Source organism: Haliotis rufescens, unplaced genomic scaffold (genome assembly GCF_023055435.1).
Source record: "Haliotis rufescens isolate VD_foot unplaced genomic scaffold, xgHalRufe1.0.p SCAF_19, whole genome shotgun sequence".
Lineage (NCBI taxonomy): Eukaryota > Metazoa > Mollusca > Gastropoda > Lepetellida > Haliotidae > Haliotis > Haliotis rufescens.
The window spans coordinates 5,115,287-5,140,749 of NW_025963879.1; the positions used below are offsets into that span (position 1 = coordinate 5,115,287).

The following is a 25,463-nucleotide window of genomic DNA, read 5'->3' on the forward strand; positions in this document are numbered from 1 at the left end:
CGAGTATTAATTTGGAAGCAAGTTAATTTGTTACTAGCAGTGTAGCCCACAAGAACCCCGCCACATAGCACCAGAGTGCTACCCCACACCCCCGGCCACGCGATACGCGGAGATAGCATTGTTGCCCGGCTTGCCTATGTACTGAAAGGAAACACAAACCTGTGGAGATAACAAGCGCCAGGGCATGCAATAAATTGTCCGTAAACACACACAGTTCTTTGTCACTGGGGTGGACGCCCTCCCAGGCGTACCATGTCTTGTCTGATGCCAGGATCTGGGGATGTGGCACCATTGTACCGCCGAGCTCTTTGACTCGGTTGGCCAGTCGACGGTTGATATTCTTCCGCATCCCCTCGATCTTTAGTGGGTCCCTGGCATCGTGCCAGTAGCGCCTGTGCAGCATTGAGGATACGATGATCTTGGTGTCAGGAAGCTGGGGTTGTATCCGAAGGATTGATGCCAAGTCCCGTGTAGTTCCATCCGTCACCCACTGGGGTGGCCATGCGCCGTTAAACCATTTGCCCTGCATGTAGGCCCCAAAGCCGGCGCCACCCGCTGCGTCTGAAAACAGCTGGAGGTAATCGCTGTCCACCCATAGTTGGTCCTGAAACACTGAAATGCCTTTATAACTCGTAAGAAATGTTAACCACATTTGTAGGTCTTCCTTGACCCAGCTGGTAATCCTAATGTGGTGAAATGGTTGCTTACCTTTGCTAAGCAGATCGGTTAGCCTGCGGCTGAATGCCCTTGCCATTGGTATAGCCCTGCACATAAAGTTAAGCTTGCCTATGAGGGACTGAAGGGCCCTTTTTGTGACCTTGATGTTACCAGTTGACAGGATGTCTTGGATTTCCCTTGTTGCCTCCTTGATCTTGGACTCTGGGATTCTGATCTCCATTGCAATGGTGTCGATTTCCAGCCCTAGGAATGTCAGTTTGGTTGTGGGGCCCACCGTCTTGTCGTGCGCAGTAGGAACCCCAAGCTGTTCTAGTGTATTCACGCATCCGTTGGGGTTGTCTGAGCAGTGGCTGGTGCCTGCTGTGCCCCCCGTTAGGAAGTCATCCAGGTAATGCATGATCGGACACGTTGGAAGATGCGATTGCATGCACCATTGCAAGAAGGTACTAAACGTTTCAAATATGGCGCAAGATATGGAGCAGCCAAATGGTAGGCATTTATCGAAATAGAACTCACCTTCGAATCTGATGCCTAGCAGCTCGAAATCGGATGGGTGGACTGGTATGATTCTAAAGGCCGACTGAATGTCGGATTTTGCTAGTAGTGCTCCCTTTCCCAGTTGTTGAACCATATGGGTAGCTTCATCAAATCTGGCGTACACAACGGAGCAGGCCTCTGTGTCTATGAAGTTATTTATAGATTTACCCCTGGGATAGGATAGATGGTGAATTAGGCGGAATTCCTCCGCATGCTTACCCAGGTGCTGACCATATCCTGGCTGCTTCTTGGGCACCAGGCCTATTGGGGATACTTGGAGGTTGTCTAGGGGGGGGGGGGGGGGGGGTGTCCTTGAAGGGGCCCGCCATCCTGCCAAGGTCGACTTCCTTTTGTAGTTTTTGTTTCACGTAGCCTGCCGTGTCTTGGTGCGTGGCTGATCGTAAGTTTCGTGCCAGGCGACCCGTGCGGCTTCCCTGGAACTCGAGCTTAAAGCCAGAGCTAAAACCTACCCATAAATAATTTGCATCTCTGTAATTGACCCTAGCATATTGGCGTAACCAGGGTGCCATTTCATTGAGATCCACGGGGGAAGGGGCCATTGAATTTACCTGCCTTGACGGCTGGTTTTCTGTTAGGAAAAGGCTGATTGGGCTTGTATGGAGTCGGTTGGACCCCATTCCCTCGAAAGCAGGTCCTAGAGCTGTGGGAATGTTTGCCACACTTACCGCATTTGTGAGTGTACTTAAAGTTGACCCTGCTACAGCCAAATTTATTGAAATCCCAGCATACCTGACTGGCGATGTCCCCCTGTACGCGTGTCATTGCGCCCCGTCCGCCTGATTCTGGTTGTAGTACCGGCTGTGTTACCATGTACTTTAGCCACAACTCCCCGTCGATGTTGTCCCAGCGTCGTGAGGGGTCCCTTGACATTCTGTGTCGGAATTGTTGGTCGTAGGTTGACCAGGCATCCCCCCCGAATCGAAGTGCCGCCGTTCTTATGGTTTCCATGTAGGACAGCAACCCCTGGGTTGTGCGGACCTCGGAGTGCCTACTAACATATATACACATGAAAATGTGGAAAGCTGAAGTCCAGCTTGCCAGGGACAGGCGCTTTGGTTGCTGCTTTATTGGTTTAAAAATTACCTTACCTGAGGAGTCGTACGCCATGGTAATCGTACCGTCCTCGTGACTTCCCTCGGTGTTTGGTAGGATTGTGCCGAGGTCGACATACTCGCCACGCCAGATCTTTTCCCTCACCGTTTGTTTGACGTGCGCGTCTATTCCGTCCGCACGGAAGGAAAGGGAATCCCCGTATCCTGCGATGTGATTGGCTGGCCAAGCCGCGTCACCGTCGGCCTCGTTGTAAGCATCGGGGATTCTCCCTATGTTGGGCGAAATGGCGGGAGAACTAAAACCAAGCCTTACCTGTTGGTTTGCGCTAACCGGGCCGGGCGCTGAATGTTCCAGCAACTGGAGTATTTTTTCCAGTTGCTCGTTTACCTGGGTAGCCGAGTTGGCAGCCTGCGCGGCATTTACAAGCTGCGCCGATTGTACGTTAATTCTGTTGCCACCTTCGATATTTCCGTAATTGGCAGACTCACCATCAGCTGTTGCCTCCTGTACAATGTGTACTCCCGGGGTTTGTCTTCTGGTTGTCCTGGCCTGCTTGGCTCCCCTCACAAGCTTGTGGTTGACGGCTGCTCTTCTCTTGGGAGGCATCACGAAAGGTCGAGGTGGTGAGTTGGTATTCCACAAGCGTAAAATTGTCCCGAGGGTGATGTTCGGGAGTAGAACGGAATAAATGCGATACGGCGAGTGCTGGAATAGGTGGTATTCAAAGAATAATCGGCGAAACGGTCGCGATTGTGTAAATGCGATACGGCGAGTGTTGGAATAGATGGTATTCAAAGCGTAATCGGCGAAACGGTCGCGACTGGGTACTAAGGAAACGTACAAAGCGAAAGCGATTAGATACAGTGACACACGTGTGTACTTGGGGAAGGGCTGTTCGCGAATGACGGACTAACAAAGGGCGGGATGATGCTTGCGCGGGATTATTCCCCGGGCACGGTGCCGAGTGGTGGCCCGGGGTGATTGAGTTACGGGGGGTGATTGGGTTACAGACGTAATTAGCCCATGGTTTGGATACGCGCGATAAAGTCATTTAGTAGTTAGTACTAAATGTAAATATTGACGATCCATTGAGCACGGACGTTGTCCTCCTGAAAGACAAACGTCGGCCCACACGCCTTGCAAACGGGACATCAAAGGGTGTCAGCGTCCCGATAGTACTTCCAGTGACCTTTCCTTACACAGTATGTAATGTGGCTCGGTCAGTCATAGTGAAGCCACCCCACGCCTAAACCGATTCACCGCCAAATCTGTCACGGGGCCTCAGGTTGACATTGGCTTCACGTTCATTTCAAAGTCGTCATACTCGACCACGCCTATCAAGGAAGGGCAAAGTGTATTAATCTGAAATAATAACACGTGACCAGCGACGATGACCCCAGTTTCAACGTTCTGGACACCATTGGCGTATGTTTGAAATATGACGATTTGTGAGGGGGGCACAAGACGTGGCCTAAGAGCATGGAGATGAGCTGCATCGTCTGACTCTGACTCGTGCTCCATTAGCCTGATGAATGTTTGCAGCAATCTGATTCGCCATTTGATTTCGTAGAGCCCGGTTTCAGTTCAGTTGGCCCTGTACTCTTGCCATTGACCTGGGACTCACTGAATGGGGTCGGTCGTTAACAATTTGGGTTTGTTGGTACCTGTTCCATACTCTGCTCATCACAGACTGTGAAACATTGAACGTATTGGCCACTGCACGCTGATTTCTGCCAGTTTCCAGCATGCAAATAGCCGTAGGCGTTCCGCGCGTTGCCGACGCCACATGGCTAGTGCATACACAAACAAAAAATCAAGTATTTGAACAAGACTGACAGAAATAATGTTCAACAGAGATAATCAACCTTCTTTGAACGTGTCAAAATCAGAAATGACACCGGCACTTCAACGTGGGACACGTACTAACTATAGGATGTGTTTTGGCGTTAAGTGTGACAGACATAAACGCTGTTGCACAGGATGTTTGTCGTCCACACTTATCTTTGTTGTAATACTTGGTATTAACATTTCATTTCGTGACCTCCTACTTATATATTTCATGGTTTCACGTAAAGAGAGTAAAAATACTATTTAGGGATTATAGAGTTGCTAGTAATTCACTGATCGTTATATCCGTCGTGTTACACACATTCTTTAACAAGTAGTAATTTTATCTGCCAACGGGGAGTTTCGCTATTAAACTGATTAATCCGAAGTGAAGAACGCCAGTGCTGGAAGACTCGTCTCAACGTAAGCAAGTGAGTTATAGCAAGGGCAGTAACTTGAGAGAGGGTCATACATTGCGTTCTGAAGTAAAGGCTTCAATACGAGAATGCATGTTAATGTCATACATCCATAATTGTGTTACTATCGTTACTGATGATGACGATGATCAATACAAATGTGTCATATGTCCGTTACCCAGCTGTGAATGGTAACATATTGCAAGCAACTGTGGAAATCAATGTTGATGGTGTTTGTGATGTTAAAAGGAATATAAACATGAATAGAAGATGGAGTACGCTCTATCGCACGTCAAATGTTCTACAACATTACACAGTTCTGTAGGTCAAGCTACGTTATCATGGCAAACAACACTAGTAATTGACAGTGTAACACATGGTTATGCGCTAAGAGCTTGCTACACTGTTGTTCGAGAACGTTTGTTATAATGAATCTGGCCTTGTCTCACAGGTGGTGTCTCAGGCTGCCCTGGATGATGCAAAGGACCTTATGCTTAACGCCTTTGATGAAAATGGAGACGGGAAAATAGACATCACTGAGGTAGGAACAATAGAGACAACCCGGACAGCGTACACCTTCCAATCGCTAATACGAAGCACACGTATAAAGGATGACTAATCCATATGTTGAAGTAAAGAACGGTTGAACACTGACATAGTGCAATACTTGCTATCCGACCTCTGGACCAAACGCGGCCCCCTGGTATACATGTAAATAACATCGTCATCATTACAATTTCATTTTAATACAGCAATAATTAGGTTACTACAATCAAAAATACCTCAAACTACCACTAGTACATGAAGCTAAAGCCAATACTTCCTCCAACTACCACTGTACCTACATGACAGCTACAACCAGCACTACCTCCAACTACCACTGTACATACATGACAGCTACAACCAGCACAACCTCCAACTACCACCATGTACCTACAAGACAGCTACAATCAGCACTTCCTCCAACTACCGCCATGTAAATAAATGACAGCTACAACCAGCACTACCTCCAACTACCACTGTGAATACATGACAGCTACAACCAGCACTACATCCAACTACCACCATGTACCTACATGATAGCTACAACCAGCACTACCTCCAACTACCACCATGTACATACATGACAGCTACAACCAGCACTACCTCCAACTACCACTGTACATACATGACAGCTACAACTAGCACTACCTCCAACTACCCACCTGGAAGTACATGATAGCTACAACCAGCACTACCTCCAACTACCACCATGTACCTACATGGTAGCTACAACCAGCACTACCTCCAACTACCACCATGTACATACATGACAGCTACAACCAGCACTACCTCCAACTACCACTGTACATACATGACAGCTACAATCAGCACTTCCTCCAACTACCACCATGTAAATAAATGACAGCTACAACCAGCACTACCTCCAACTACCACCATGTACCTACATGACAGCTACAACCAGCACTACCTCCAACTACCACCATGTACATACATGACAGCTACAACCAGCACTACTTCCAACTACCACCATGTACATACATGACAGCTACAACCAGCACTACCTCTAACTACCACCATGTACCTACATGACAGCTACAACCAGCACTACCTCCAACTACCACCATGTAAATAAATGACAGCTACAACCAGCACTACCTCCATGTACCTACATGACAGCTACAACCAGCACTACCTCCAACTACCACCATGTACCTACATGACAGCTACAACCAGCACTACCTCCAACTACCACTGTACACACATGACAGCTACAACCAGCACTACCTCCAACTACCACCATGTACATACATGACAGCTACAACCAGCACTACCTCCAACTACCACCATGTACCTACATGACAGCTACAACCAGCACTACCTCCAACTACCACCATGTACCTACATGACAGCTACAACCAGCACTACCTCCAACTAACACTGTACATACATGACAGCTACAACCAGCACTACCTCCAACTACCACCATGTACGGACGCGACGTTCAACCCAATTTCACCTCACCACACCTCACCACCATGTACATACATGACAGCTACAACCAGCACTACCTCCAACTACCACCATGTACGGACGCGACGTTAAACCCAATTTCACCTCATTACACCTCACCTCACCACCATGTACATACATGACAGCTACAACCAGCACTACCTCCAACTACAACTGTACATACATGACAGCTACAGCCAGCACAACTTCCAACTACCACCATGTACCTACATGACAGCTACAATCAGCACTTCCTCCAACTACCACCATATACATACATGACAGCTACAACCAGCACTACCTCCAACTACCACCATATACATAAATGACAGCTACAACCAGCACTACCTCCAACTACCACCATGTACATACATGACAGCTACAACCAGCACTACCTCCAACTACCACCATGTACATACATGACAGCTACAACCAGCACTACCTCCAACTACCACCATGTACATACATGACAGCTACAACCAGCACTACCTCCAACTACAACTGTACATACATGACAGCTACAACCAGCACTACCTCCAACTACCACCATGTACATACATGACAGCTACAACCAGCACTACCTCCAACTACCACCATGTACCTACATGACAGCTACAACCAGCACAACTTCCAACTACCACCATGTACCTACATGACAGCTACAACCAGCACTGCCTCCAACTACCACCATGTACCTACATGACAGCTACAACCAGCACTACCTACAACTACCACCATGTACCTACATGACAGCTACAACCAGCACTACCTCCAACTACCACCATGTACATACATGACAGCTACAACCAGCACTACTTCCAACTACCACCATGTACATACATGACAGCTACAACCAGCACTACCTCTAACTACCACCATGTACCTACATGACAGCTACAACCAGCACTACCTCCAACTACCACCATGTAAATAAATGACAGCTACAACCAGCACTACCTCCATGTACCTACATGACAGCTACAACCAGCACTACCTCCAACTGCCACCATGTACCTACATGACAGCTACAACCAGCACTACCTCCAACTACCACTGTACACACATGACAGCTACAACCAGCACTACCTCCAACTACCACCATGTACATACATGACAGCTACAACCAGCACTACCTCCAACTACCACCATGTACCTACATGACAGCTACAACCAGCACTACCTCCAACTACCACCATGTACCTACATGACAGCTACAACCAGCACTACCTCCAACTAACACTGTACATACATGACAGCTACAACCAGCACTACCTCCAACTACCACCATGTACGGACGCGACGTTAAACCCAATTTCACCTCATTACACCTCACCTCACCACCATGTACATACATGACAGCTACAACCAGCACTACCTCCAACTACAACTGTACATACATGACAGCTACAACCAGCACAACTTCCAACTACCACCATGTACCTACATGACAGCTACAATCAGCACTTCCTCCAACTACCACCATATACATACATGACAGCTACAACCAGCACTACCTCCAACTACCACCATATACATAAATGACAGCTACAACCAGCACTACCTCCAACTACCACCATGTACATACATGACAGCTACAACCAGCACTACCTCCAACTACCACCATGTACATACATGACAGCTACAACCAGCACTACCTCCAACTACCACCATGTACATACATGACAGCTACAACCAGCACTACCTCCAACTACAACTGTACATACATGACAGCTACAACCAGCACTACCTCCAACTACCACCATGTACATACATTACAGCTACAACCAGCACTACCTACAACTACCACCATGTACCTACATGACAGCTACAACCAGCACTACCTCTAACTACCACCATGTACATACATGACAGCTACAACCAGCACTACCTCCAACTACAACTGTACATACATGACAGCTACAACCAGCACTACCTCCAACTACCACCATGTACATACATGACAGCTACAACCAGCACTACCACCATGTACCTACATGACAGCTACAACCAGCACTACCTCCAACTACCACTGTACATACATGACAGCTACAACCAGCACTACCTCCAACTACCACCATACAGCTACAACCAGCACTACCTCCAACTACCACTGTACATACATGACAGCTACAGCCAGCACTACCTCCAGCTACCACTGTACATACATGACAGCTACAACCAGCACTACCTCCAACTACCACCATGTACCTACATGACAGCTACAACCAGCACTTCCTCCAACTACCACCATGTAAATAAATGACAGCTACAACCAGCACTACCTCCAACTACGACTGTGAATACATGACAGCTACAACCAGCACTACCTCCAACTACCACCATGTACATACATGACAGCTACAACCAGCACTATCTGAAACTTCCACCATGTACATACATGACAGCTACAACCAGCACTACCTCCAACTACCACCATGTACCTACATGACAGCTACAACCAGCACTACCTCCAACTACCACCATGTACATACATGACAGCTACAACCAGCACTACCTCCAACTACCACCATGTACCTACATGACAGCTACAACCAGCACTACCTCCAACTACCACCATGTACATACATGACAGCTACAACCAGCACTACCTCCAACTACCACCATGTACCTACATGACAGCTACAACCAGCACTTCCTCCAACTACCACCATGTACATACATGACAGCTACAACCAGCACTATCTGAAACTTCCACCATGTACATACATGACAGCTACAACCAGCACTACCTCCAACTAACACTGTACATACATGACAGCTACAACCAGCACTACCTCCAACTACCACCATGTACCTACATGACAGCTACAACCAGCACTACCTCCAACTAACACCATGTACATACATGACAGCTACAACCAGCACTACCTCCAACTACCACTGTACATACATGACAGCTACAACCAGCACTACCTCCAACTACCACCATGTACCTACATGACAGCTACAACCAGCACTACCTACAACTACCACCATGTACATACATGACAGCTACAACCAGCACTACCTCCAACTACCACCATGTACCTACATGACAGCTACAACCAGCACTGTCTGAAACTTCCACCATGTACATACATGACAGCTACAACCAGCACTACCTCCAACTACCACCATGTACATACATGACAGCTACAACCAGCACTACCTCCAACTACCACCATGTACCTACATGACAGCTACAACCAGCACTACCTCCAACTACCACCATGTACATACATGACAGCTACAACCAGCACTACCTCCAACTACCACCATGTACCTACATGACAGCTACAACCAGCACTACCTCCAACTACCACCATGTACATACATGACAGCTACAACCAGCACTATCTGAAACTTCCACCATGTACATAGATGACAGCTACAACCAGCACTACCTCCAACTACCACTGTACATACATGACAGCTACAACCAGCACTACCTCCAACTACCACCATGTACATACATGACAGCTACAACCAGCACTATCTGAAACTTCCACCATGTACATACATGACAGCTACAACCAGCACTACCTCCAACTACCACCATGTACCTACATGACAGCTACAACCAGCACTACCTCCAACTACCACCATGTACCTACATGACAGCTACAACCAGCACTACCTCCAACTACCACCATGTACATACATGACAGCTACAACCAGCACTACCTCCAACTACCACCATGTACATACATGACAGCTACAACCAGCACTACCTCCAACTACCAACATGTACATACATGACAGCTACAACCAGCACTACCTCCAACTACCACCATGTACATACATGACAGCTACAACCAGCACTATCTGAAACTTCCACCATGTACATACATGACAGCTACAACCAGCACTACCTCCAACTACCACTGTACATACATGACAGCTACAACCAGCACTACCTCCAACTACCACCATGTACCTACATGACAGCTACAACCAGCACTACCTCCAACTACCACCATGTACATACATGACAGCTTCAACCAGCACTACCTCCAACTACCACCATGTACCTACATGACAGCTACAACCAGCACTATCTGAAACTTCCACCATGTACATACATGACAGCTACAACCAGCACTACCTCCAACTACCACCATGTACCTACATGACAGCTACAACCAGCACTACCTCCAACTACCACCATGTACATACATGACAGCTACAACCAGCACTACCTCCAACTACCACCATGTACCTACATGACAGCTACAACCAGCACTACCTCCAACTACCACCATGTACATACATGACAGCTACAACCAGCACTATCTGAAACTTCCACCATGTACATACATGACAGCTACAACCAGCACTACCTCCAACTACCACTGTACATACATGACAGCTACAACCAGCACTACCTCCAACTACCACCATGTACCTACATGACAGCTACAACCAGCACTATCTGAAACTTCCACCATGTACATACATGACAGCTACAACCAGCACTACCTCCAACTACCACCATGTACCTACATGACAGCTACAACCAGCACTACCTCCAACTACCACCATGTACATACATGACAGCTACAACCAGCACTACCTCCAACTACCACCATGTACATACATGACAGCTACAACCAGCACTACCTCCAACTACCACCATGTACCTACATGACAGCTACAACCAGCACTACCTCCAACTACCACCATGTACCTACATGACAGCTACAACCAGCACTACCTCCAACTACCACCATGTACATACATGACAGCTACAACCAGCACTACGTCCAACTACCACCATGTACATACATGACAGCTACAACCAGCACTACGTCCAACTACCACCATGTACATACATGACAGCTACAACCAGCACTATCTGAAACTTCCACTATGTACATACATGACAGCTACAACCAGCACTATCTGAAACTTCCACCATGTACCTACATGACAGCTACAACCAGCACTATCTGAAACTTTTACAGCCACTACAATTGTATCTTCAATTATTCAGTATCTCCATACTGTTATTTTAAGTTCACCCGATCAATTTCATTTGGACATGACGCTAAAAATAGCCGTCCAATCAAGTTATAGTGATAAGCGAGACGTCATATCATTTCTAGTTTAGTGATAAGAGAAAATGAGATTGTGACGTGACTTCCGGCATGAAGGGTTTAGGGTCTCATTACAATATAATGGAGATAGCACCCTGGTTCACCAAGGATGCTCCTCCAGTAGCATTGCGTGTGTTGTCGGGAGCAACTTTAAGTTTGTCTCCTAACGGTACACTCATATTTTATCCTGTATTGATGTCGACCGTAGTGAAGAATATAGCACATCAATGTTTATCATAGATCCTTAATATATGTCGTTCTTTACTCCCACAACATATATGACATTCGTTACTTGTGAACGTAGGCAACGTGACTTGTCGATAAATCGTTTAGTTAATACCATGTCAATTTGCAGAAATAGTGGGTTTTGCTCGTGTCAGCCATAGCACAGTCGATAGTATACGTGGATCGTGTAGCCAGTTCAATATCGATCAGATGAGAAGATGTTGGGTCAACTAAATACACTAACTTAATTGGAATGTGAAAACATACTCGAGCCTTGAAACGTTTGCCATGGTATGTGTTGTAACAATGATGCAGGACTGTAAGGTTAACGCCGAAGAAGCCATCCACTGATTGAACGCTTGATTCCTCCCTTTTAGGGATTACACATCCGCCTTGTTGTCCTCTGTCCAGTCATGTTTATAGTGTGTGTCAACTGTCTTTGTAAGATACGGTTGTGTTTATTCGGGATGATTCTTTGATTCTTCTAGGCATTCCTCGATTATGTCTCGTAAGTTACACCAAACTTTACAGGAGGGATTTTAAAGCTGAGGTGTAGTTTTTGCAACATGACGCAAGGTACAGGCAGGTACAGGCAGGTAGCCCGAGCAGGAGGTGGACATGTGGACACTTTCATTGAACTTTCTATTAGTAATATCACCAGATCAGTAAAACTGCGACTGAAGTTTCCGTTAGTGGTTGTGTTCATCAGCAGTTACTGTCAACTTTTTTGTGCTTTTAATATATTTCAGTTAGCCCAGATTTTGCCTATGGAGGAAAATTTTCTGTTGTTATTTCGGCATGAACATCCTTTAGAGTCCAGCGTGGAGTTCATGAAGGTAGGTGTAAATATCCCTTCATGTGCTGGTAATACATAGAGGTTATCACGCGAGTGTATTTAGGGATGGTAAATATCCTGTATTAGGAATAAACATTGTATTTAGCGAGCCTTGGTTTTTCCATTATATGATAATGTGATTTACAGACTTTGTGTGGAGACTAGTTATTTTATCAGCTACATCTGCAAAACCTGATTTAAAAACAAACAAACTATGAGCCTAAATACTTTTGTATAAAAACAGTCTTGTAGCAAAACTTTTTTCGCGGCTGACAGTTTTGTTTTTAAGCTTTTCCTGGGGCAATATATTTTTTTCGACAAAATCCTATCTGTGTGTCTCCAGATCTGGCGCCAGTACGACACCGACCACAGCGGCTACATTGAAGCAGACGAACTCAAGGTACAAAGACCACCTCTAAATAGCTGCAGATAATAGGCTGTACAGGTGTAAGGTTTTACGAAGGACCTATTGTCAAATGAAATTATACCACACAAATAATAATTAGATACCATACTGGTACAGAAACCAAATATGCTAGAACTCTGAACACACCTCTACTCGAATCAAATGGTAGATGCTATGAACAATAATGAATAAGTATAATCATATCGTCGTTCTGTCGGTGTGACCAAGGTTATAATGGCAGGGATGTCAACATTGTTACAGGGAGTAATATGTACTCTACTGTCACTGGATGACTGTCACCGTCGGGTTTCATCATTTTCGCACTTTCGCTTTTTACAGAATTTTCTTTACGACCTTCTCAAGCAGTCGAAAAAAGAAAGAGAAGTTTCTGAAGAACAGCTCATCACATATGCTGATACAATGGTATGTAGTAAGAACAGACAAACCACATATGCTGATACGATGGTATGTAGTAAGAAGAGGTCATCACATACATTGATATGACCCGTGAATATCCGGGGTAGAATACATTTTCAGCAACCCATGTTTGCTGTAAAAAGCGACTATGCTTGTCGTAAGAGGCGACTAACGGGATCGGGTGGTCAGGTTCGCTGAGTTAACTGATGCATGTCATCGTATCCCAATTGCGTGGATCGATGCTCATATTGTTAATCACTGGATTGTCTGGTCCAGACTCAATTATTTACAGACCGCCGTCATATAGCTGGAATATTGCTGAGTGCGGCGTTAAACAACAAACGAACAAACAAACATACATACATTGGTACGATGGTATGTAGTAAGAACAGATAACCAGATGTGCTAATACGATGGTGTGTAGTAAGAACAGGTCGACACATACATTGATACTATAGTATGTATTACGAACAGATAACCATATATGCTGATACGATGGTATGTAGTAAGAACAGATAACCACATGTGCTGGTACGATGGTATGTAGTATGAACAGATAACCACATGTGCTGATACGATGGTATGTAGTAAGAACAGATAACCACATATACTGATACGATGGTATGTAGTATGAACAGATAACCACATGTGCTGATACGATGGTATGTAGTAAGAACAGATAACCACATATGCTGATACGATGGTATGTAGTAAGAACAGATAACCACATGTGCTGGTACGATGGTATGTAGTAAGAACAGATAACCACATGTGCTGGTACGATGGTATGTAGTAAGAACAGATAACCACATGTGCTGATACGATGGTATGTAGTATGAACAGATAACCACATGTGCTGATACGATGGTATGTAGTAAGAACAGGTCGACACATACATTGATACTATGGTATGTATTAAGAACAGATAACCACATGTGCTGATACTATGGTATGTATTAAGAACAGATAACCACATATGCTGATACGATGGTATGTATTAAGAGCAGATAACCACATATGCTGATACGATGGTATGTAGTATGAACAGATACCCACATGTGCTGATACGATGGTGTGTAGTAAGAACAGGTCGACACATACATTGATACTATGGTATGTATTACGAACAGATGACCATATATGCTGATACAATGGTATGTAGTAAGAACAGATAACCACATGTGCTGGTACGATGGTATGTAGTATGAACAGATAACCACATGTGCTGATACGAAGGTATGTATTACGAACAGATAACCATATATGCTGATACGATGGTATGTTGTAAGAACAGATTACCACATGTGCTGGTACGATGGTATGTAGTATGAACAGATAACCACATGTGCTGATACGATGGTATGTAGTATGAATAGATAACCACATATTCTGATACGATGGTATATAGTAAGAACAGATAACCACATATACTTATACGATGGTATGTAGTATGAACAGATAACCACATGTGCTGATACGATGGTATGTAGTATGAACAGATAACCACATGTGCTGATACGATGGTATGTAGTAAGAACAGGTTGACACATACATTGATACTATGGTATGTATTAAGAACAGATACCCAAATGTGCTGATACTATGGTATGTATTAAGAACAGATAACCACATATGCTGATACGATGGTATGTTGTAAGAACAGATTACCACATGTCGTGGTACGATGGTATGTAGTATGAACAGATAACCACATGTGCTGATACGATGGTATGTAGTAAGAACAGATAACCACATATACTGATACGATGGTATGTAGTATGAACAGATAACCACATGTGCTGATACGATGGTATGTAGTAAGAACAGATAACCACATATGCTGATACGATGGTATGTAGTAAGAACAGATAACCACATGTGCTGGTACGATGGTATGTAGTAAGAACAGATAACCACATGTGCTGGTACGATGGTATGTAGTAAGAACAGATAACCACATGTGCTGATACGATGGTATGTAGTATGAACAGATAACCACATGTGCTGATACGATGGTATGTAGTAAGAACAGGTCGACACATACATTGATACTATGGTATGTATTAAGAACAGATAACCACATGTGCTGATACTATGGTATGTATTAAGAACAGATAACCACATGTGCTGATACTATGGTATGTATTAAGAACAGATAACCACATATGCTGATACGATGGTATGTATTCAGAGCAGATAACCACATATGCTGGTACGATGGTATGTAGTTTGAACAGATACCCACATGTGCTGATACGATGGTATGTAGTATGAACAGATAATCACATATGCTGATACGATGGTATTTAGTATGAACAGATAATCACATGTGCTGGTACGATTGTATGTTGTATGAACAGATAACCACATGTGCTGATACGATGGTATGTAGTATGAATAGATAACCACATATGCTGATACGATGGTATGTAGTATGAACAGATACCCACATGTGCGGGTACGATGGTATGTAGTATGAACAGATAACCACATATGCTGATACGATGGTATGTAGTATGAACAGGTCGACACATGTGGTGGTACGATGGTATGTAGTAAGAACAGATAACTACATATATTGATACGATGGTATGTAGTATGAACAGATAACTACATATATTGATATGATGGTGTGTAGTAAGAACAGATAACTACATATATTGATACGATGGTATGTAGTAAGAACAGATAACTACATATATTGATACGATGGTGTGTAGTAAGAACAGATAACCCATATATTGATACGATGGTATGTAGTAAGAACAGATAGCTACATATATTGATACGATGGTGTGTAGTAAGAACAGATAACTACATATATTGATACGATGGTGTGTAGTAAGAACAGGTCGACACATGTGCTGGTACGATGGTATGTAGTAAGAATAGATAACTACATATATTGATACGATGGTATGCAGTATGAACAGATAACTACATATATTGATACGATGGTACGTAGTAAGAACAGAAAACTACATATATTGATACGATGGTGTGTAGTAAGAACAGATAACTACATATATTGATACGATGGTATGTAGTAAGAACAGATAACTACATATATTGATACGATGGTGTGTAGTAAGAACAGATAACTACATATATTGATACGATGGTATGTAGTATGAACAGATAACTACATATATTGATACGATGGTATGTAGTAAGAACAGATAACTACATATATTGATACGATGGTATGTAGTATGAACAGATAACTACGATGGTATGTAGTAAGAACAGATAACTACATATATTGATACGATGGTATGTAGTAAGAACAGATAACTACATATCATGATACGATGATATGTAGTAAGAACAGATAACTTCATATATTGATACGATGGTATGTAGTAAGAACAGATAACTACATATATTGATACGATGGTATGTAGTAAGAACAGATAACTACATATATTGATACGATGGTATGTAGTAAGAACAGATAACTACATATATTGATACGATGGTATGCAGTAAGAACAGATAACTAGTGGTATGCAGTGAGGATAATTGTTTTCATGATCAGGTACGATTTGGGTATTGAGGACAATTCACCACACGTACAAATGAATGTAAAAAGGTTTACGTAGAGTTAGTTCAAGTTATAAACAATTTTTCAATTAGAGTTAGTTAAGGGTATAAACAATTGTTCACAAAATCGACGTTCTGCTGTAGTAGCTAGTTTAACAAAAGTCTCCACCTCATCTACAAAACATAAGCATAATCCTTTCAAGCATCATCTACTACACAAAGGACTTGCTCCTCTAACAAGGCGATATTGTGGTGTTCATCAATACATTTGTCCGCATAGTCTATGTAAACCTAATGGTGAAATGGTCAAGGTCGACTGCACCTTAGGTTGTTGGTCTCCACCACGTATCACTGAGAATGATGACAACCGTTAAACTGAATATCTTATGACACCACCTTTTGCAATCGATGTTTTCTGTTCTAAATCACGTGTTCATGGCGATATGCATCAATGCTAAGTTCATCAATAATTAATTTCAATTGTTGTCCCCAGTAATCATGGGAAAAAGAGCTTTTCAATTAATACTCGTGAGGAAAAGCATTCGATTCTGAAATGACCAGAAAAAACATCTTCTGCAGGATGCAATTTACCACTGTAACTCCAGACGATCAGCACAAAACCAGTGTGTCTCGAAAATCTTTCCTCCTTAGAGTGTGTCACAAAGACATGTCCTCACGTCACATCTGTTACAGAGGGCAGTGTCCTCACGTCACATCTGTTCCAGAGGGCAGTGTCCTCACGTCACATCTGTTCCAGAGGGCAGTGTCCTCACATCACATCTGTTACAGAGAGCAGTGTCCTCACGTCACATCTGTTCCAGAGGGCAGTGTCCTCACGTCACATCTGTTACAGAGGGCAGTGTCCTCACATCACATCTGTTCCAGAGGACAGTGTCCTCACATCACATCTGTTACGGAGAGCAGTGTCCTCACATCACATCTGTTCCGGAGGGCAGTGTCCTCACGTCACATCTTTTACAGAGGGCAGTGTCCTCACGTCACATCTGTTACAGAGGGCAGTGTCCTCACGTCACATCTGTTACAGAGGGCAGTGTCCTCACGTCACATCTGTTACAGAGGGCAGTGTCCTCACGTCACATCTGTTCCAGAGGGCAGTGTCCTCACATCACATCTGTTACAGAGAGCAGTGTCCTCACATCACATCTGTTCCAGAGGACAGTGTCCTCACATCACATCTGTTCCAGAGGACAGTGTCCTCACATCACATCTGTTCCAGAGGACAGTGTGTCATACAATCCTTATGCCACATTCGCCCTGTAACTGCGTGACCCTCGTATTACACCTACAGCAGTGAACCAGAAACTTGATGATGAAACATGAAGATGTAAGATGCGATGCACGAGATCGGTGTCACACTGGAAATGAAGATATGCTTCTGTAATTCATGTCATATAGCATAGGTTGGTAGAAGACAAGTTCAACTACAAACTATTAGTTTTCTAGATTACTCATCCTTATTCACGGATTAACATCAGCAGTGGAAATGTCACCTTATGTCCGCTACATTTCACACTGCAATATCTGGCAATAAACGACGAAACATCAACGAGAAACATGCTGGATTTCAGCCGACATATGCAATTATACAGATAATTGTTTACTTTAAACACTTGTATAGAAAATATCAAAGTGAAAGAAGAGGCATATTTTATTTAACCTTTGTAGATTTCAAGAAGGCCTTGGTCACTGTAGACATATCTAAGCGTCTTTATCTTCTAGGTCATTTTGGTCAGGAAAACATTAAATCCACGTGTGCTTCTGTAAAACCATGTGTGATATGTGACAGGTACATGCACTCAGTGTCCTGAGTCCTATTGGCTTGCCAAACAGTTGTGTGTGTGCCGTCCTGTGTTATCTTCTCTGTATATCAATGACTAAGTCAAAGACATTTTAGAACTATGTGAAGGAAGAATTCAACGGTATCCAAATTTGCACAAAATGTTCCTTCTGTTTCCAGTTGATGATGTGGTGTCAAGTATCTCGGTCCATCCATAAATCCGTTGAACTCTATTTTTTGCAGAATTTTGAAACTTCAGTGCACATATGGCAAAATGCCGCTTAAATCCCATTTTGAAATAGTTGATACAAACATTCAGCCAATGTCTCTATAGGAATGAGACATTTGGGGTTATCAAAAGATCGATGCACTTGAAAGAGTTCATTACTTCGCTTGTCAGCGGTCTAGGTACAGGTACACCAAATCTGATGGCACTGGGAAACTCTTCTTAATAGTGTATCAATTATATGTAAAAGGCTCTTTCCAAGCCTACAAGATTACCAGGAAAAGCATGTTTTCGGTAGGTAGACAAAAGGGTCACTCAGATATCAGTTTTATCCATGGTTTTTAAGGATACACATTGCCCTTATACCTACCTATAGTGTATTCTGGAAAATCTTAGACGCAGAGCCACATTTGATTGACTCGTCACCCTGTACGTTAGAAAAAATGGCTCCCACACGAGATTGATATCCTAGGAGGTTTAAGAATAGATATAACATGACCGTATTTGCCTTTAATACAACTGTAACAAATTTGAACACCGATACATTTACTCGTTATTGCCCATTTCGGGCACATCAGGAGGAACAAAACCCCTCACTCGAATTGGTCGCCGTATGTTGATGTAGGCTTTCTTCTAATTGCTACATATGTGTTACTGACCTGTATGTACAACGCGAGCTGTATCATCAGTACATGCTGGAATAATATTCTACTTTCGGGGAGCGAATGGTAAAGGTATTGACAGTTCTGAACTTACTGCTTTAAATTCAGAGATTATGCAGGAACTTCGTTCAATGAAAAGTGAGCTTGCACGTGACCTTTGGGACATTAAAGCCCAAACTCGCAAACTCGGTGCTACCATGGAAGATATTAAGCGAAATATGGAAGACCTAAAGGGTGAACAGACTATATTACGTTTAGATATTGAGACAGTAAACGAACGTTTGGACCAAATAGAGCAGACTCACAGTATACCAGTAGATCCCACAGCTACAGAGATACAGTTACAGAACGAAGTGGAAAGACTAGAACAATATAGCAGAAAGAACAATGTTTTGTTATTTGGAGTTTCGGAAAACATTGATGAAAACAAAATTATGTAGTTTGTGACATTCTAAACTCGGGTAATACAACAGATGACATCTTTGAGATACGTCAACATGATATTGCCGAAGCGCACAGACTTGGGCATCGATCTTCACATTCAAAGCGGCCAAGGCCAATTATTATCCAATTCCTTACTATCGACTGGAAAATACGTTCCCTTAGTCGACGTAGCGACATCAAAAGTTCAGGGTATGGAATCGCCAGCGATCTAACACAGAGGGCGCTAAATAAGCTACAAGAACTACGTGTACAAAACAAATGAGGACACGTCAAGAATGGCGCACTTATTGTTACTGACGCCAATCAAGACGCAGCATATACTGCTTACACTGGTGAGAGATCTGATGATACTGAGCAAGCTGGTCATAACACGCCCAGTGCTGGCAAATAGGGATGTGGTCCAGTCCAAGCAAATTCTCGTCGATGTCCAAAACAATCATTATCAACTGAGCTCCTCTTCAGGAATATATCTGGTTTGGTAAATAAAGTAAACTTTATAAACTTTTTATCTAATGCAGACCTTGTTGGAGTAATAGAGACATGGACAATTGACTTTCCTTATGACCAGATATTCCACAACTTTACAGCCTAAATGCAATTAAAACAGCTGACAGGACGATTCTCAGGATGCTTAACCATGATTGTGAAAAAATCCGTCAGTGTCTATGTGAAATGGTCCAGAATTGCAGACAATGCTATATTTTTACTTTTAGATAAATGTGTATTTAATATCGAAAAAGACATTCTTATTTGCTGTGTATATGTCAATCCGCCAGGATCAAGATGGTTTATTAACAGTGTGGTTTGACTTTATTCTCTAACTCACTTATAGAAGTTATTGGGTCATTAAACAGAGATATACATATCCTCAAAGGCGGGGATTTCAACGCCCGGACAGGGACACTGTCTGATCATATTGACGATGATATCGCCGATGTGGCGAGAATATGTCAAGTCTGTCCGACAGTATCAACATAGATAAAAATATCATGCGATATCATGGTAAACAATGCCGGAAAATATATATGTAAATATGTGTGCCGCTCTCGACAGGTCTATTCTAAATGGTCGATGTGGTGCAGATTTAGGTATAGGTGATTATACTTACATCGGTCACTCAGGCTCCAGTGTAATTGACTACATTATTGTATCCAACAGTCTCTTCTTCCACTGTAACAGATTTGATATTGTGTCGAGGGCAGAATCCTCACACCTTCCACTATCTTGTTCATTTCAAGCACGTGATCAGGAGATTCCCGTTGAAACAGCAGGGGCCGCACGTGCGCCTCGTGAAAACTACCACTATGTGTGGGACATGGCGACACTACAACAGTTCAGGGATAATCTTGTACTGCCACATGTGGTTGATTGTTTTGAACAATGTACTCTGTTACTACCAGATAATATAGATGGTGCTATTAAATCATTCACAAAGGCCATTTGTAGAGCTGCTCAATGAATGAAAAGGACTTGTAAGTCTCGCAACAGTCGCTCACAAACCTGGTTTGACACTGAGTGTCAGCACTATGGATGGGAGAGAGAGAGAGGTCTCTCAGATTATATAGACATTTTAAGAATGATAGCACCTTAGTTAGTTATTTATAATCAAGAAATACTTATACAAGTTTATTACATGATAAAAAGAAAAGTTATAATGAATATATGGGTAATAAGGTTTTATCTAGGCTTCCAAATAGTAAATGTTTCTAGTCTACCATACGGGGATTTTTTCTCAGAGTTTGGCAAATCATGTACCTAACATATCACTAGAACAATGGGCCGATCATTTTAAAGATGTGTTTGACAATCCAACAGATGAAGATATGGTTAACACCGACACGACTATTAATGATAGTCATGATGATATGAGTTGCTATATTCTGGACACCCCATTTCACAAGAGGAGGTGCTATGTGCTATTAACTCTTTGAAATTTGATAAATTCGCAGGAAATGACCAACATATTACATATTTTTAAATATGCGAATGCTATTTTTGTCCTGTATCTTACAGTGCTGTTTAATAAGTTGTTTGATAATGCCCACTTTCCTGAATCTTGGTCTTTGGGAGTTATTGTTACGATACATAAGTGAGAGACATCCATTCCCCATCCAACTATAGGGGTATATCAGTTCTTAGTGCACTGAGTAAGTTGTATGTTTTTATTTTTAACAGAAGGATCACGTCTTGGTGTGACATCTACATCTGGTAAAATTGCAGAGTCCCAGGCTGGTTTTCGTCATGATTACTCCACCATAGATAATATCTTTTGTATTACAGTGTATTATCCAGAGATATATCAGTAAGCGTAAGGGTAGGGTATATGGTTTGTTTGTCGATTTTGCAAAAGCCTTTGACAGTGTAAACCGGATGAAATTATGGTCAATACTAGTCAAGAAAGGTGTCTCTGGCAAAATGATAAAAGCTATACAGTCTATTAATACAGCTGTTAAGGCCAGTGTTAAATTTAAACATTCATTTTCTGAAATGTTTCAGTGTCCAAGAGGAGTACGTCAGGGTTGTGTGTTAAGCCCCCCTTTATTCTCGATGTTCATTAACGAACTAGCTGCTGAAGTTGAACAGAATTCTGGACCAGGAATACAACTTCATCCTGATATTACAGAGATATTCCTGTTATTGTTTGCAGACGATATTATTCTAATCGCAGGTGGACTAATAGGTGGACTTCAGAAGCGTATTGATGTTCTAGAAAAGTATTGTAATGATTATGATTTAGACGTCAATTTGGATAAAACTGAGGTGGTTGTTTTTAAGAAAGGTGGAGTGTTGTCAAGAAAAGAGATCTGGTACTATAAAGGTCTAAAGTTGGAGTGTGTATCTTCCCTTAAATATTTGGGCGTTCCTTTAACGAGAAGCCTGTCCTGGTCAAATTACGTCTCTAATGCTGGTTTACAGGGGGAAAAATTAATGCTTGGATAAAATTGATAAAATTACATCCTCTTCGACTTGACATATTTTAAAATATTTGATATGAAAATAGTCCCAATTTTGCTCTATGGTTCCGAAGTCTGGAGTCTACCCCGGAATGATGAAATGGAAACCATACATACATTGCCTTGCAAGGGCTTCCTAGGTGTCAAATCGTCAAAACCCAACAACATGGTTCGAGGTGAATGTGGGCATTATCCTTTATATCTTATCTTAAGGTTATTGAGTATGTCTGATTGTCGCTTTCCAAGGAAATGTTATTATATGTTGCTTCAAGCAGAAAGTAATGGTAAAACTAATTGGGTCTCAAAGTGTAAATCTGTATTGTTCAGTTTGGGTTTGGGCTCTGTAATGGAAAACCAGTGTATATGTCGTCCTCATTCGTTTTTGTCAGAGTTTATGTCGAAATGTAGTTATGAACAGGACTGGCATAGTCTTCTGGAAAAGGGTAGTAAATCTTTCTCTTATTCTCTATTCATGGTATCGTTTGGTACAGAGTTGTATCTTAGCTGGGTATCAATAAATTGTGAGTGGCGCTTGCTCGTTTTAGATTTTTTTCCATCAGCTATGTGTTGAAACAGGGAGATACGCTAATATCCCAAGTGACAGAAGATTATGTTGTGTTTGTAAGGCTGGGTATGTGGAGGACGAGTATCATTTTTGTTAGGTTGCTCCAGTTATAACAAGATGGATCACTTACCACAGAAATATTGTGAATATCCGACCAAACAAAAATTTAATATCATTATGTCTACAACTGATTGTAAATTAATTAAACAGCTACCTATCTATATCTATCAAGCGATGTCACTTCGTAGTACATTATTGTCAGCACAATAACAGCTGTGTACATCACGTCCATTTAAAACAAATGTAACCATGGGCCGATGGCCGATGGCTTACGAAATAAACCGAATTGAACAAAACCCAATACCCCCCTCCCCCCAATCCCACCTCACCCTCATACACACACCATCACCGACACAGTGGTCGTGGTAGTGGCAGTTGCTGTGGCAGTGGTACTGGTAGTGGGAGGAGGAGGAGGAGTAGCAGCAGTAGGTGTAGGTTCCTGAGCTGTATTTCATCCGTTACAAGCAACCCATACTTGCCGTTAAAGGCGACCATGCTTGTCGTAAGAGGCGACTAACGGGATCTGATGGTCAGGCTCGCTGACTTGGTTGATGCAAGTCATCGTATCTCAGTTGCGTGGATCGATGCTCAAGATGTCAATCACTGGATTGTCTGTTATTTACAGACCGCCGTCATATAGCTGGAATATTGCTGAGTGCGGCGTTAAACAACAAACAAACAAACATCCTGTTTCAATTCAATTCTTTATTTTATTTCAGCTACAGATGTTTGACCGGAACAAAGATGGGAAGCTGCAACTCAGTGAAATGGCAAAGTAAGTAAGGGATTTCGACGATTTCGGAAAGAGAAGGAAATACATGAGGGAGTTTGGGGTCGCAATTAAGAGAAACGCGGAAACACCCGCAGATCGTTGGGGTCGGAGCTAAGAGAAACGCGGAAACACCCGCAGATGGTTGGGGTCGAGCTTAGAGAAACGCGGAAACACCCGCAGATGGTTGGGGTCGGAGGTAAGAGAAACGCGGAAACACCAGCAGGAGAGTAGGGTCGGAGGTAAGAGAAACGCGGAAACACCAGCAGGAGAGTAGGGTCGGAGGTAAGAGAAACGCGGAAACACCAGCAGGAGAGTAGGGTCGGAGGTAAGAGAAACGCGGAAACACCAGCAGGAGAGTAGGGTCGGAGGTAAGAGAAACGCGGAAACACCAGCAGGAGAGTAGGGTCGGAGGTAAGAGAAACGCGGAAAAACCAGCAGGAGAGTAGGGTCGGAGGTAAGAGAAACGCGGAAACACCAGCAGGAGAGTAGGGTCGGAGGTAAGAGAAAGGCGGAAACACCAGCAGGAGAGTAGGGTCGGAGGTAAGAGAAACGCGGAAACACCAGCAGGAGAGTAGGGTCGGAGGTAAGAGAAACGCGGAAACACCAGCAGGAGAGTAGGGTCGGAGGTAAGAGAAACGCGGAAACACCAGCAGGAGAGTAGGGTCGGAGGTAAGCGAGAGTGAGTTGAGTTTTACGCCGCTTTTAACAGTGTTCTAGTTATATCACGGCCTGTCAGCTTAATGTGGGAGGAAAGCCCGAAGTGATGCAGGTCTCAGACGTTTACCACTTCGGGGAAACCCACGAGCACGGGTATTCGGAGCTAAGAGAAGGGCGGAAATATCAACAGTGGAGTGGGGTCGGAGGTAAGAGAAAGGCGGAAACCTCGGCGAGGTCACCCGCTACTGTCAATATGGT

At 43.2% G+C, this 25,463-nt stretch overlaps 2 protein-coding genes across 2 annotated transcripts in view; one reads left to right on the plus strand and one right to left on the minus strand.

Moving 5' to 3' along the window:
• LOC124148429 (calbindin-32-like) overlaps positions 1–25,463 on the plus strand; it is a 44,549-nt gene that overhangs the window by 14,339 nt on the left and 4,747 nt on the right. Inside the window, exons 3-7 of the mRNA XM_046519515.2 lie at positions 4,984–5,073; positions 12,616–12,702; positions 13,045–13,101; positions 13,447–13,530; positions 24,496–24,551. Coding sequence (XP_046375471.1) covers positions 4,984–5,073; positions 12,616–12,702; positions 13,045–13,101; positions 13,447–13,530; positions 24,496–24,551 — 374 coding nt within the window. The remainder of the gene's footprint in view (positions 1–4,983; positions 5,074–12,615; positions 12,703–13,044; positions 13,102–13,446; positions 13,531–24,495; positions 24,552–25,463) is intronic.
• Positions 1,621–3,359, minus strand: LOC125381648. Its single transcript, XM_048398835.1, has 2 exons — positions 2,325–3,359; positions 1,621–2,227 (listed from the first exon to the last, which is right to left on the minus strand). The coding sequence occupies exons 1-2, from the start codon at positions 2,893–2,895 to the stop codon at positions 2,172–2,174; spliced, it is 627 nt and encodes a 208-aa protein (XP_048254792.1). The 5' UTR covers positions 2,896–3,359; the 3' UTR covers positions 1,621–2,171.

What these genes read in the sequence shown, in the direction of transcription:
- LOC125381648 (XM_048398835.1), bottom strand. Translation starts at nt 2,895, where the DNA reads ATGCCTCCCAAGAGAAGAGCAGCCGTCAACCACAAGCTTGTGAGGGGA. An exon ending in CATGGCGTACGACTCCTCAG is followed by an intron (nt 2,228 to 2,324) that starts GTAAGGTAATTT and finishes TATATATGTTAG; the next exon opens with TAGGCACTCCGAGGTCCGCA.